At 40.8% G+C, this 15,249-nt stretch overlaps 1 protein-coding gene across 2 annotated transcripts in view; it reads left to right on the top strand.

Moving 5' to 3' along the window:
* Window positions 1–15,249, top strand: part of LOC126092586 (WD repeat-containing protein 26) — a 146,152-nt gene that overhangs the window by 36,907 nt on the left and 93,996 nt on the right. Inside the window, exon 6 of one of the 2 annotated variants that reach the window (XM_049908273.1) lies at window positions 15,085–15,204. The exons of the other annotated variant lie outside the window; for it this stretch is intronic. Coding sequence (XP_049764230.1) covers window positions 15,085–15,204 — 120 coding nt within the window. The remainder of the gene's footprint in view (window positions 1–15,084; window positions 15,205–15,249) is intronic. 2 annotated transcript variants of the gene reach the window in all.

Consider the following 15,249-nt stretch of genomic DNA (forward strand, 5'->3'; position numbering starts at 1 on the left):
CACAACGAAAGTTTGTTTCATTACCCTTTGGTTAAACAGGGTTTTAGCTCATATTATGCAATTTATTTTACCATCGTTTAGTTAAACTAAGATTAAACAGTGATTTTGCTCATACATCTTTACCTTGGTAACATAAAGACAGCTATTCTTCACATGTGTACAAAGTACACCTCGCATGCTCGTGTTATGAAAAGTGGGTCACCTGCTCGAGGGTTAACAATAGCTATAAATTCAGTGGTTAAATCAGTATGTTATTCTTTAAATAAGTAACATAAGAGGGAAGCTATATCATGTAGCAATACTAAATACTTTCTGTCAATTTTGTTTTGTATCTATAAAATCAAAGCTTATATGTATATAATAATTGAAAGATATATCTAAAAACAAAGATGATGTGACTTACCCAACGAAAGCGCTGGCAGGTCGATAGACACACAAACAAACAAACACAAACACACACACAAAATTCAAGCTTTCGCAACCAATGGTTGCTTCATCAGGAAAGAGGGAAGGAGAGGGAAAGACGAAAGGATGTGGGTTTTAAGGGAGAGGGTAAGGAGTCATTCCAATCCCGGGAGCGGAAAGACTTACCTTAGGGGGAAAAAAGGACAGGTATACAGTCGTACGCAGGCGCGTGCGCGTGCGCGTGCGCGCGCGCGCGCGCGCACACACACACACACACACACACACACACACACACACACACACACACACACACACATATATATATATATATCTCCAACCGCACATACACAGACACAAGCAGACATTTGTAAAGGCAAAGAGTTTGGGCAGAGATGTCAGTCGAGGCGGAAGTACAGAGGCAAAGATGTTGTTAAAAGACAGATGAGGTATGAGTGGCGGCAACTTGAAATTAGCGGAGGTTGAGGCCTGGCGGATAACATGAAGAGAGGATATACTGAAGGGCAAGTTCCCATCTCCGGAGTTCTGACAGGTTGGTGTTAGTGGGAAGTATCCAGATAACCCGGACGGTGTAACACTGTGCCAAGATGTGCTGGCCGCGCACCAAGGCATGTTTAGCTACAGGGTGATCCTCATTACCAACAAACACTGTCTGCCTGTGTCCATTCATGCGAATGGACATTTTGTTGCTGGTCATTCCCACATAGATAGCTTCACAATGTAGGCAGGTCAGTTGGTAAATCACGTGGGTGCTTTCACACGTGGCTCTGCCTTTGATCGTGTACACCTTCCGGGTTACAGGACTGGAGTAGGTGGTGGTGGGAGGGTGCATGGGACAGGTTTTACACCGGGGGGCAGTTACAAGGCTGGGAGCCAGAGGGTAGGGAAGGTGGTTTGGGGGATTTCATAAGGATGAACTAAGAGGTTACGAAGGTTAGGTGCACGGCGGAAAGACACTCTTGGTGGAGTGGGGAGGATTTCGTGAAGGATGGATCTCATTTCAGGGCAGGATTTGAGGAAGTCGTATCCCTGCTGGAGAGACACATTCAGAGTCTGATCCAGTCCCGGAAAGTATCCTGTCACAAGTGGGGCACTTTTGTGGTTCTTGTGTGGGAGGTTCTGGGTTTGAGGGGATGAGGAAGTGTTAGTTTTCTGCATCTTTCATTTTCTGAATTCTCTGTTTTTCGCCACCGCCCCCCTACCACCTCTGTTACATTCAATGCACTTGGCTTTTCACTCTTATCAGCTCATGCACCATGTTTTAGTAGTAATCTCTGTCTTGCATATTATGCTTTCTTCCACCTTTAAGCTCTTGGGTTTTCAAATCTTGTCTGGTACACTACCCAACAATCAGTCTTTCCTTCTCAGCCCGTACGGTAAATCACCCCTGACTTGGAGTTCTTAGTGACTTTTCTGAACAGTATCTCTTTCCCTAAATCTCTCCAGTATTTTTCCTTCACTCCTCTTCCTTCCCCTTCAATTCTTCTGCCAGGAGCCACTCCTGTGTGTTCCCCTGCTGCTGCCCAGCGAGTAGATTTTTTACCTATCCATGTATATTATATTATCAGTAACTTTGTTTCAAGATAGAAACAACGTTTGTCGCAAATATATTATGATAAGACGCTTCATGATGTTTACATGTGAATTGTAATACTGGCCTTCTGAGTTGTACTGTATATACTGTGGTGTACCAATGTATGCAAGGATAATGTATTTATCATGCAAAATAAACATTTCAGCCACCTTTTTCCCTAAACCTATGTTCACACTTGTGGATTTCTGGTGGAGATTTGTGCAAGTATGTCGGCACGTGTACATCTGACTTAATTCAGGGACATGTGCCCGGTACATGTAGCCAGTGCAAGTGTTCTCACTGGCAACATGTAACCTGTCAGTTTCACAGAACATGGTGTCCAAAGCAGAACTTCTATTTATTTCTGCTAGTGCTGTCAATATAATTGTGAAAAGGGAGAATAAAAGGAGAAAGGAAGATACCTGGTGGGTGCGTAAGTTTCTCAGTAAACGGTGTAGTCATGGAACTTACACTTCAGTGATGAGTGGCGTAAAGGATCAAGACACACACAGTTTCAAAAATTTTGTTAGTATGTCAATGACGGACTTTGAAGTATTACTACATATGCCAGCACAATACTACACATCGAAGGATACAAATTTTTGAGGAGCTGTAAGCCCTGCTGAACAACTTGCCATTACATTACACTTTTTAGCTACTGGAGATTCGTACAGCTCTTTGGAGTATATGTGTAGGATTTCCAAATCTAAAATCAGTGAAATAATACCAAAAGTTGAGAGACTATAGGAACTGTATCTTTATCGATTTTTTTTTTCATTTTTTTTTTTTTTTTTTTTTACATTGAGAGTGCTATACCGTGCATTACATAACATTGGTATCCTCTGTTAAAATATAAAAATTTTCTGACTGTTTTTAATTAAAGTCCCCCCAGGGGGCTCACTGCTCTTTGCCAGGTTCATGCTTGGCTGCCATGGGGCCCCAGCCATTGCAGCATCTTTTCCCTTCCGAGCTGCAGCGCTAGCGGCAAAAATGAAGTCTTTTATCCTCGTTTTGAGAATAGCAAGACTTTTTTGGGAATTTCTTGAAATTCACATTCTACGTAGTTCTAAAACAACCTGAACTTGTACTCCTTTTTCCTGAGAATGTATTCTCTGCCTCGTGATGACTGGGTGTTGTGTGTTCTTCATCATCATTGACTCGCAAGTCACCAAAGTGGTGTCAACTAAAAAGGACTTGCAATACGGCAGCCGAACTTTCCCCGCATGGGGCCTCCCGGCCAACAATGCCATACGATCATTTCATTTCATTTCCTCACTAGTATGTTTCAAAACTTTGAATGTGTGATGTTACTTTAGCCTTCTTTTGTGGAGGCTTGATAGAAGGCTCTGAATTAGTATTTGAAGTACTTTGTCCATCTTCCAGTGATGTTGATGGCTCTTCACATCTCTCTTTCGATATACACTAAAAAAAAAGGGGGAAAACTTCCTTCAGATTTTTTATCTTTTTTCAGGTACTGAATTCTGAAGCACAATGGGAGGAAATTGCACCAGAATTTGAGGTTTGCTGGAACTTTCCTCTCTGCATAGGGGCTTTAGATGGAAAACGTGCAAACTGTTAATCATGCTCATGTTGAAAGCACATATTACAACTATAAAGACACTTTCAGCACTGTGTTAATGGTATTAGTGGATGCAGATTACCAGTTTCTATATGCGGATGTGGGAGTGAAAGGATGTATTTCAGATGGAGGTGTACTGAATCCCACAACCTTCAACAAAGTCCTTCAAGCAGAAGAGTTGCACACACACCAGAATCGGAACCTCTGTGTGGAAGAGATGTGCCCACCCCCTACGTAATTGTTGCCGACAACGCCTTTGCACTACAAGGACATGTCATGTAACCCTTCCCATGTAGTCATTACAAAGGCAGCAAAGAAAGACTATTTAATTACAGGCTCAGTAGAGCCTGATGAATTGTTGGAAGTGCCTTTGGCATACTGTCGTTTGTTTTTCGTGTTCTACGAAAACAAGTTCACCTTGATCCGCATAAGGCAACTATTGTTACTTTATGCTGTGTTTCCTTTCACAATTTCGTAAGAAAAAATTGAGAAACTTGCCTGATTTATTCACTGCCTGGCAGTTTTGATTCTGAAAACATAGAAAGAGGGACTGAGAACCTGGGAGATGGTGAGACCACCCACCATTTCCATCGCTATCAAGAATTGGCAGAAGTACTGCCAAATATGTTAACCAAATTAGAAGTGAATTGGCAGCATATTTTGTTACTGATGAAGACAAGTGGAGAGGCAGTATTTGTGTGTTTAGTATCAAGGATAGTTCAGTGATAATAATCATGTTCATAGGAAATGTTTTCTTTTTCTTTCTCATGCACAACTGTAAACAACAAATTTACATTTTTTATTGGTATGTAAATAAATATTTGTGTTAAAAATCATGTAAAATAAATATGCCCGAACTTACCTCAAACGTGAATGAACTCATTCTTGGTTTGTTTATATCCTTCAGGAAGAGCAACAATTCATAGGCATACTGTTTAGAAATGCACACATCTTTTCTGTTTGATACTGATGTCTTCTACAAAGCTCATTTATTGAATTCATGGAGGAATTGTGACCTCAGGTTATGTAGTTTGCTGTCCAGTTCTTTCTCAGAAATGCTGAATAAACATGCAACCTGATGAACTGCATCCCATTTCGTGTTGCAGTTTTTATAATTGAATGTGGGATCCCACAATGAACACCTTTAGTGAAATTCTTCAATTAATTTTATGGTATTATTTTTTGACCACTCCATCTTCGCAAACTGCTACTAAAAGGACTGCTAGCACATTGAACGTAAACAACAGTTGTAACCTCCTTATACACATACCCAAGCTGTAGGATGAGCCAGCCCATGAACTGCACATGTGCAGTGGAAAATGTATCTGGGATTTGTGCTTTGTTTTCAATGAGCACATGGACACAAGCACATGTGCCAGAACAGAGTATTTCTTGGCATTCTAGCACTGATGTTGCAGGTACATGTCGCAGGAACTTGCAACTTGTGCCACACCGTATTGGCTACATGTGCTGAGCACAAATTTCTGCTTCAAATCCCTCAGTGTGAATGTAGCTTAACACACCACAGATTGTGTTGTGCAGGCTCTGATGCGTTTCAGGCGATCTTTGGAAAATCATTCTGTCTATGTGCACTACAGTTGTTCGGATACAGTAGTGTGGTGCGTACCTGTTTCATATAATAGCTGTGGTATAAGGTCCAGAAATTAAAGTCAGTAACTTATTTAGATGTTTTAGAGATGTTCTCACTTTTTCTAATGATAGATCTGGAGTATATGACCAGATATGCTTACGTGACATGGGCTTTTATTTCATACCAGTCTAGATGTCTGTTGTAATATAAAGAAGATACAGAATTCCTGTATTTATACATTATTTCTCAAGGTTGCCCTGTTTCTTGCTTTTGTGATTTATGCTTCTGTTGTTTATTCCAGTTTTTGTACCTGAAAATGGCGTAACCTTGAAATCTGAATTGTATAAGAATAAAATAAAAATTGTTACAGGTGTGGCAGTAACAATCAAAAAATTTACCATGACTGTGGCTCCAGGTACAAGGAAAATTATCAAGTGTTATTTTCAAAGGAACATACACTCCCTGATGATTGACAGCCGATTAAATTATGAAATACATTTACGAAGTACAAATACAATTGTGCAGTGGCTATAGATTATGCTAGTAACATGTGATACCAGGACATAACGGAAGTTTGGGTCAGTCCTGGAGGCACGTTTGGATAGCTGAGGTGGTTAAGACGACTGCTCGCGTAAAGCATGAAACCCAGTACAATACAAATTTTCACATGTTACTAGTAAATCATATAGCTGTTGTACAGTTACATTTGTAGTTTGTAAATGTGTTTCATAATGTAGGTAATTACCAGCAAATGTCTTTGCTATCAGTGCTTTTTTCAAAAGTTGTTGAGAACACATTGTATAAGAGAGCAGTGGCGCCTATCAGTGCATGTAATTTGCTGCTACACTTACAGTTTGGTTTCAGGAGAGGAGGATCCATAGGAAGTGCAGTGTTATTCTTTTTATATAATGGACTAGCAGGGCTAAATGACAGGCTGAGGACCGTCACCTTTTCCTTGATTGAACAAAAGCATTTGATTATGTGGACAATGCAATACTTTACATAAGTTGGAACATTATGGGTTTAGGGAAAAAGATCAACAATGATTCGCTTCATATTTGCCAAATAGGAAGCAGAAAGTTGTAATCTATTGTCATTAAACAGAGACATGACTGGCATAAAGTAAAGTGATGTGTGCCACAGGATTCTGTTCTGGGCTATTGCTTTTGTTGACATATATCAGTAATCTACCAGTAAATGTGATTGAAGATTCAAAAATAGTTTGCTTTGCAGATGGCACAAGTGTTATTGTGAAAGACGCAGAACATGATGCAAATGATCTAGCTGATAAAGTTGCCATTAACATCAGCATGTAGTTTTGAGAGATCAGATTAATACTCGACTGCTCTTAATGCTCAATGCAACAAAATGCAATGTGTGTGGTTTCTGATATGGCACTGTTGTAAAAGCAAAATTTTATTGTGTAGTGGTGGGTGTAACAGTCAATGATCTCAACAATTTTAAATCCTTAGGACTGGGGGTAGATCAAAGATTTCTAGGAAGTATCATGCTGAAGATCTTGTGCAGAAACTGAATGCTGCTATCTTCACTATAAGGATAATATGCACTGCCTCTGACACTGAAACATGAAGACTTTTGCTCAAACAGTCCACGGGTGTACTGCTGGTCCATAGTGTCCAACGGGCACAATATTTCGGCAATCAGACATGTCGCTATCGTCAGCGCACCTGACGATGGCAACATGTCTGATCGCCGAAACATTGTGTCCGTTGGACACTATGGACCGGCAGTACACCCATTGACTGTTCAAGCAAGAAATATGCTGGGAGAAGTTGAAAAATCACATGAAGACTTTTGTTTACTTTGCTTACTTTCACTTTATCATCTCGTATGCTGCTACACTATGTGATTAGAAGTATTCGAACACCCACAAAAACATGCGTTTTTCATATTAGGTGCTTTGTGCTACAACCTACTGTCAGGTACTCCATATCAGTGACCTCAGTAGTCATTAGACATCGTGAGAGAACAGAATGGGGCACTCTGTGGAACTCACGGACTTCGAGCATGGTCAGGTGATTGGGTGTCACTTGTGTCATATGGCTGTAAGCGAGATTTCCACACTCCCTAAACATCCCTGGGTCCACTGTGTCTGATGTGATAGTGAAGTGGAAACGTGAAGGGACACGTACAGCACAAAAGCTTACAGGCCGAGGCCGCTGACAGTTGAAGAGGATCCTAATGTGCACTGTTGTAAAAGTGAAATTTTATTGTGTAGTGGTGGGTGTAACAGTCAGTGATCTCAGCAATTTTAAATCCTCAGAACTGGGGGTAGATTAAAGATTTCTTGGAAGTATCATGCTGAAGATCTTGTGCAGACATCTATCCAGACCGTCACACAGGAATTCCAAACTACATCAGGATCCACTGCAAGTACTGTGACAGTCAGGCAGGAGGAGAGAAAACTTGGATTTCATGTTCAAGCTGCCACTAATAAGCTGTACGTCGTGCTGGAAAATGCCAAACGATGCCTTGCTTTCTGTAAGGAGTGTAAACATTGGATGATTTAACAGTGAAAAAATGCTGTGTGGAGTGATGAATCACGGTCCACAATGTGACAATCTGATGGCAGGGTGTGGGTATGGCAAATGTCCAGTGAACGTCATTTGCCAGCGTGCATAGTGCCAACAGTAAAATTCGGAGGCAGTGGTGTTCTGGTGTGGTCATGTTTTTCTGGGACGGGGCTTGCACCCCTTGTTGTTTTGCGTGGCACTATCACAGCACAGACCTACATTGATGTTTTAATCACCTTCTTGCTTCTCACTGTTGAAGAGCAATTCAGGGATGGCGATTGCATCTTTTAACATGATCGAGCACATGTCCATATTGCACAGCTTGTGGCAGAGTGGTTACAGGACAATAACATCCCTGTAATGGACTGACCTTCACAGAGTCCTGGTTTGAATCTTATATAGAACACCTTTGGGATGTTTTGGAATACCGACTCGTGCCAGGCCTCACCAGATCGATACCTCTTCTCAGTGCAGCACTCCATGGAGAATGGGCTGCCATTCCCCAAGAAACCTTCCAGCACCTGGCTGAAAGTACGGCTGTAAGAGTGGAAGCTGTCATCAAGGCTAAGGATGGGGCAACACCATATTGAAATCCAACATTACTGACGGAGGGCACCATGGACTTGTAAGTCATTTTCAGCCAGGTGTTCCAATACTTTTGATCACATAGTGTATTTGTGTTTTTTTAACTGTTCTCGTTCCATTTTAAACTTTCTTCAGTTGGGAATGAGGGACACTGTCCTTACTTTTAAAGACACAGTGAGATTTCTTTGCCTCATAATTGACTCTAAGCTTACATGGTTACCACATCTTACGGACCTGAAAAAATGGTCACTTAAGGCTTCAGTTATTTTAAAATGTCTTAGGTACAGTAAATAGGGAGCTGACAGGACTTGCCTGCTCTGGTTTTAAAAGGCATTTGTGTGATCTTGGCTCGATTATGAGTGCACGGTGTATGGGTCTGTGAGACACTCTTAAAGATGTTGGATGTGGTGCACCATGAAAGGATTCGGTTGTCCAATGGGGCATTCAGAACAAGCCCCATACCAAGTCTCTGTGCAGGCACCTTTTTACAGTGTGTCAGGCCTGTAAAACACTGTCCACACCATACACACATACCTACCATACCATTGCTCGGCTTCCACTGGCAAGGCTTTTCTGTAACCGGCAACAGGCAATGAGGCCCTATGGGATTCATGCACGGGATTGCCTTCTAGAGATGTGTGGGGCTGGTCTTCATGTTTTACATTGCAGTGGGAGCAGATTTCCACCTTGCTTTCTCCGAAGGCCCAAACTTATTTTAGACTTGACGAATTTTAAGGAAGCTTGTACATCAGACTTGACATTTAAATCTCAGTCTTTTAGCCTTTTAGATATGCATCACAGTTTCACAATACTGTGCACTGATGGCTCCAAGTAAGGGAATTCCCTTGATTGCTCTGCCGTATTCCCTGACCATGTCACCAGGATTTGCCTTCCTGATGAGTATACCATTTTCTCGGCAGAGCTCCATGCGATCCTGAAGGCTCTGGAGCAGATGCATTGTATTCGGGGCAAACTGTTTCTCATTTGCTCAGATTCCCTTAGTGCCTTACAATCGTTACAGAACCTGTATCCAGCTGAGGAATTGGTCCAGCTGATATATGACCAACTGTACTTGCTCCAATGGCTAGGTAAGCAGGTGTAATTTGGCTTTGTGCTATGTCATGTAGGGGTATGGGGAAATGAACAGGCCGATTGGGCTGCCAAGGAGGCCGACAGAGGACAGTATGTAGCACAGTGTCCCATTCTCTTGCAGGCTGTTGTTTCTGCACCACACAGAAAGTGCATGCAGTTGTGGGATGAGGTATGGCTGGTGGTAATGGCCAGTAATCTGCAGTTGGTGAAGTCTATAGCCCGGCCTTGGCGTTCCTCCTGCCAGTTGCTCAGGTGGGATGAAGTCACGTTCATGCATCTTAGAATTGGGTACTGCCCTCTCACACATGGCTTTTCAGTATGGCGAAAGGATCCCCCATTTCGTGGTGCTTGTGGTGTGTACATCTGTGTCCGCTATATTTTAACGAAATTCATTTTGTATCGTGATGCAAGGATGGAAACAAATATTGGTGGAGATTAGCACTCTATTTTAGCTGATGATGAGACGAGTGTGACTAAGGTTTTAAAGTCTTGTGATGTGTCTGGACTCTGGCCTAAACTTTTAGGCTGGAGGTCTTAGTGTGTTGCAGAGTGGCTGGCTTCTCCTTTTTTTATTATTGTGGTCAGCCAGCCACGTAATGTGACAACCTTTTAAATTTGTTTGTCTAATCATTAAAAAAAAAAAAAGGCAAATTTTGCCAGAAACAGATGCTACATTTTCAAGTCCCTACTTATGGCACTCCTATTCTGTATAGGAGTGATTGAGAAATTTTCACTATAATGTGTTATTCATTTGTATACTAGCTGACAATTTTTTCTTCATGTTTTATTTATTGTTTAGTTTGTTTGTTTATAAATATTTGTTGGCATTATGTCAGCTGTGCACTGACTTGTTTCATGACTACACTGCTTTGGCTCACACTGTTCCATGGACCCTCATAAATAAATGAAAAAATAAAAATAGTAACTTTGCCTCATGGTCACAGTATCTTCTAATGAAGACATAGTTTATTCCTGAGATATATATTTGATCATTGATGAAATTCATATCTGCTCTTGATCTTTTTGGGAAGCATATTGTGGGGACCTGACATAATATTTTTGTTATATTTGGTAAAGCATCCCTCTCAATACTGGCCTTTTTTTCCCATGGTTGGAGGATCAGTGTTAAAAATGATCACAAAGCATACATCTTCATGTTTAATGGGTTGAGCCTGTTCAGTAGATCCTCCAGTTTGTTCATAAAAATAAACAAATTACAACTTGGTGTTCAATTTGTGTTAATGATTGTTGTTGTGGAGTAAAGTTCTGGCAGTTAGGATGTAGATAATTCATTTTTTTTCTTGGATTATGTAATGTATATTCACCATCTTTAAATTTATCTGCTCATTCTCAAAAATTGGGGTACCACCACATGTGAAAAATTCTCTAGTGTAAATCTGGTTATTGAGCTTAATTTTATTTTGTCATTTCATAACTAAAATTCAGTGAAACAGATTATATCAACATTTAGTTTATAATTGAGCATTACGTCCAGCTTTTTTAATAGAGAAACTGGACATTGTGATGTAATATAGTAAATGATGGGCTCTATGTATTTCAACTAATGCTGTTTCTGAAGGCATTTCTAATAAAGCAATTTTAGTGACACATCACTGGTATCATCAAGGCAGACATGGATGCTAAACACTAGTCTGTTACTTGTGAGTGTGAGTCACTTTGAGACTAAAGATTATTATCTTTAGATTTGAGTATAAAATAGTGCATCAGCTGAACAAGAGCAATTATCAGTTATGAAAAGAAAGACACACTTGTTTTGCAATTATCTGTTCTCAAGTGTATAATGAATGTAATAGTTTAATATCTCATAGCATACATTTTGTAATAGGTTATATTTTTACCCTTTTAAATTAAATATGAGAACTGTAGGCAGTCACATCAGTTTTACTGACTGCTGTTTGGATTATTTTTATTCTGTGCTATTCACTTAAGTGGGGGACACCTTCCTTCATGTGTACATTTGAGAGTGTTGCATAGTTATCTTCTGTAAAAATTATACTCCATTTTACAGTGTGTTCTTTTATAGTTTTCTTATTTTTGTTTTGTGTAAACTGATGATAGCATGCAAGTTTTACAACTGCCAGCTTTAACAGTGTTCTATATTGACAATTCACATGGAAAATAGAATAACTCTAGTGTTTGTAGTCTAAAATTCAGTTCAATGTAAACCAACAATGACATGAAATCTATGCCTGACGGCGGAACTACAGAAATTTCTTCATTTGTTTTCTTGTAGTTTTGATACTGTTTAGTCAGCTAGAAATGGATAGGAATTGCTTGCAATTATACTTATTATATTGACACTAACATAAAAATAAGAGATACGCAAAAGAAGAGCTTGTATTTTTTCATGAACTTCAACAGGGCTAATAAACACAAAACAGATTTCTTGTTTGGCATTTTCCACGTGAGAAGCAACTTAACAAATCGGTAATTTCTCTATCAAATCGGTCTTATCAATAAGAGAAATGTCTTTTTAACAGTATTATGAAAAAAGAATGATTGCTACTCACTATAGAGATGAAACTTTTGAGCTGCAGACAGGCACAACAAAAAGACTGTTACGCATTGATTTTTCATCCAAATCCTCTTCAGAAAATAAAAACACACACATTCACGAAAACAAGCAAATCTCATGCACTCATGACTTCTATTTCTGGCTAGAATGCAACTGTTGCATGGGATGCAAGAAGCAATTTGGAGTGGGACGGGGTAGGGCTAGCAGACTATGGGTGGGAAGAGAGGAGATAGAGCTACTTGCTGGAGTGTGCAACTGAAGAGTAGCAGGATGAAGCTATCAGGTACAGTCTCGGAAGGTTGTAAGGGCAGGGGAATGGGGTGTGGGGCAATGGGGAGCAAGAAAGGAGAGGAGTAAATGCAGATAGGTGTGTTGACAGAGTGTGGCACACATTGAGGGTGAGGGAATGTAAATCGGGTGGTAGTGATAGGATTGGGGGGAGGGGGGGGGGCAGAAACTGTTGGGTGGAGGGTGTGTTGTTAGTGGGTTACCATAGCTCGAGTCTGGGATGATTTCGGGAGTGGAGAAGGTGTTGTAAGGATAACTTCCATTTGCACAGTTCAGAAAAACTGCTGATGGAGGCGAGGATCCAGATGGCCTAGGTTGTGAAGCACCGATTTAGATCAAGCATGTTATGTTCAGCTGCATGTTGTGCCACAGGGTGTTTAGTGTTTCACTTTAGTCTTGGCCATAGTTTGGCAGTGGTCATTCTTCCTGGTGGACAGCTTGTTGGTAGTCATACTAACATAAAAACTGTGCAGTGATTGCAGCAGAGCTGGGATGTGACATGGCTGCTGTGAGGTGGCTCGATTTCTGATGGGATAGGATAAGTATGTGACAGGACTGGAATATGAAATGCTGGGTGAATGGATTGTGCAGATATTGCATCTGGTCTTCTGCAGGAATATGATCCCTGTGGTGAGGGGTTGGGATTGGGAGTAGCATAGGGGGATGGACTAGGATGTTGTGGAGGTTGGGTGGGGAAGAGGACACCACTGTAGGAAGAGAGGTAAAGTATCTTAGGTATGATGTCCTTCGCTTTAGGGGATGATGATAGATAATCAAAGCCATGACAAAAGGTTGTGGCTCAGTTGTTTAGCTGGTTCTTGAAGGTGGTGGTAGGATTGGGGGTGTGTGGGGGATATGGCACAGGAAATATGTTTGTAGACTAAGTCTGAGTGATAGTTCCTGTATGTGAAGGCCTTTGTGAGACCTTCAGTGTACTGGGTGGTGGAGTTCTTGTGCCCAGGTGATCAGGTTGTATGGGAGGGATTTTTTTGCTGCGGATGTGATGGTAGCTGTTGAAATACAGGTATTGTTCGGGGATTTAATGTGGACGGAGGTGTAGACGGAACCATCAGAGAAGAGTAGGTCAACGTCTAAGAAAGTGTCACACTGCGTTGAGCAGGACCATGTGAAGTGGATGGGAGGTTTTGAAGGAATGAGGAAAGGGTGTCTTGGCCTCGAGTCCAGATCATGAAAATATTATCAGTGAAACTGCTCCAGACAAGGGGTTTGGGAGGCTATGAAGATGTGGCTCTTACACATGTTGGCACAGGAGGGTTCCATGTGAGTGCCAGTAACTGTGTTGCAGATTTGTTTGTATACTGTTCCATCAAAGGAATAGTAGTTTTATGTTAGGATAGAGTTAGTAAGGTGTGTGGGCGATGAGGCAATGGCTTTGGAGTCCTGAAGGATGTTTTTAGAGATAGTGTTCAAGAATGTCAGGACCATGAGGAGTATCTTTGTACAGGGAAGTGGCATCAACAGTGTTGAAGGGGTGCAGATTGTGAAGAGTCAGTGAAGGAAGCAGTTGATATCTTTGATTTGAGAGGCTAGATTTTTGACAGTTTGTTGAAAGTGTTGGTCAGTGAGGGCTGAAATTCTTTCTGTGGGGGCCTAATAACCAGCTACAATGGAGTGTCCAGGATTTTTGGGTGTGCTGGTATTTTGGAGCCCCAGAAAGTGGGTGCGCAGGTTGTCTTTGGGATGAGGAGGGAAATGGATTTAGGGGAGAGGTTACCTTCCAACCTTCCATTGTTGGAAAGATCTTTTTCATTTAAATGAAAAATTATTTTGTTATTTTCTGTTGAGACATAACTAACAGGTCATTTTCCAGTACTGTTCGTATGATACAAACATATCTTTAGCTGCATGGATTCTTCTTTCCTGCTTGAAATGCAGCCAAGATATAATCTTCTACACCTACACGTGTTGGATCTTTCATTGCAATAGGATCTAGTGTGGATTTCTTGCTGCCATCACTCTTCAAAGAGATGTTGGAATCAAAATCAGTCTCCCCAGTTTGCTTCTTCTTTTATGTACTTACCACAGCTTTGGTAACAGCCGTAGCTTTCTGGCTCTTCTGATTTTGGCCTACTTCTTTCTTGTTTGGAGGCTTTTCTTTTTCAGCTTTGGGTTTGCTGCTGGAGATGATGTCTCCCCACAGTTACGTTGCTGGTGTATGGGAAGGACAGCCCGCAGTACACCCCTTTGTAACTGGTGGCTGGGCCGTAGGCAACCAGTGTATCACTTTTGGGCATTGACTGTGTCATATTTTGGAATGGAGCATATCATGTTTAAGGGTTATATTGACTGTTTGATAATTAGCATCATATAATAAATGTGAGAATAATTAATAATTCAGTAGATAGAACACAGAAAACTGTGTATGTAACACAAATTTGGTGGATATATAATCAGTATTTGCACAAGTGTGGCAGTATTCTAGAGGTGTGTGCACATTTATTTTCAGTCTCAAAGTGCTGTTCCTCAAAATTATTTTTTGCCTCCCAAGTGAAGTTTCTAAAGAAAAAACAAATTATGACTGATTATTCCTAAATGGTTGCAGCATAACAAACAGTAGGAACATTTTTGAGAGATATCATCATGGGCTGGGTGTATCAGTTTTTGAAAAGTTCTATCAGTTTTAGGATATCTTATCCTAGTGCATTTACTGGATCTAAATTATCAGGGATGCCATCACTTAAAAAAAATCTTTAATTGTTGTTTCTGGTACTATTCACTTGAGTTCATAATAATAACTGTAACACTTGAATAGCAGCTAAGAAATTGTCTGAAAATACACAGATACATTCAAATCAGGTAGTTTTTCTCTTGGTGTTGTTGTGTACACTATCTTAGTATTAGTGTGTGCTGTGTTGTGTGCAGACTCCATACGCTGCTGTGCCAAGCAGTGGAACACCAGAAGCATAGTTGCCCCTACCACAACACCTTAACAGAAGAAGGGCTTGCAGGTGTCTCGCTCCTTGTTGACCACCATTGTTCCAGGCAAGTAATGTTTGCTATTGTTTATGATAGCAACAAAGGGACAAT

The sequence above is a fragment of the Schistocerca cancellata genome, chromosome 7, assembly GCF_023864275.1.
Source record: "Schistocerca cancellata isolate TAMUIC-IGC-003103 chromosome 7, iqSchCanc2.1, whole genome shotgun sequence".
Taxonomy (NCBI): Eukaryota; Metazoa; Arthropoda; class Insecta; order Orthoptera; family Acrididae; genus Schistocerca; species Schistocerca cancellata.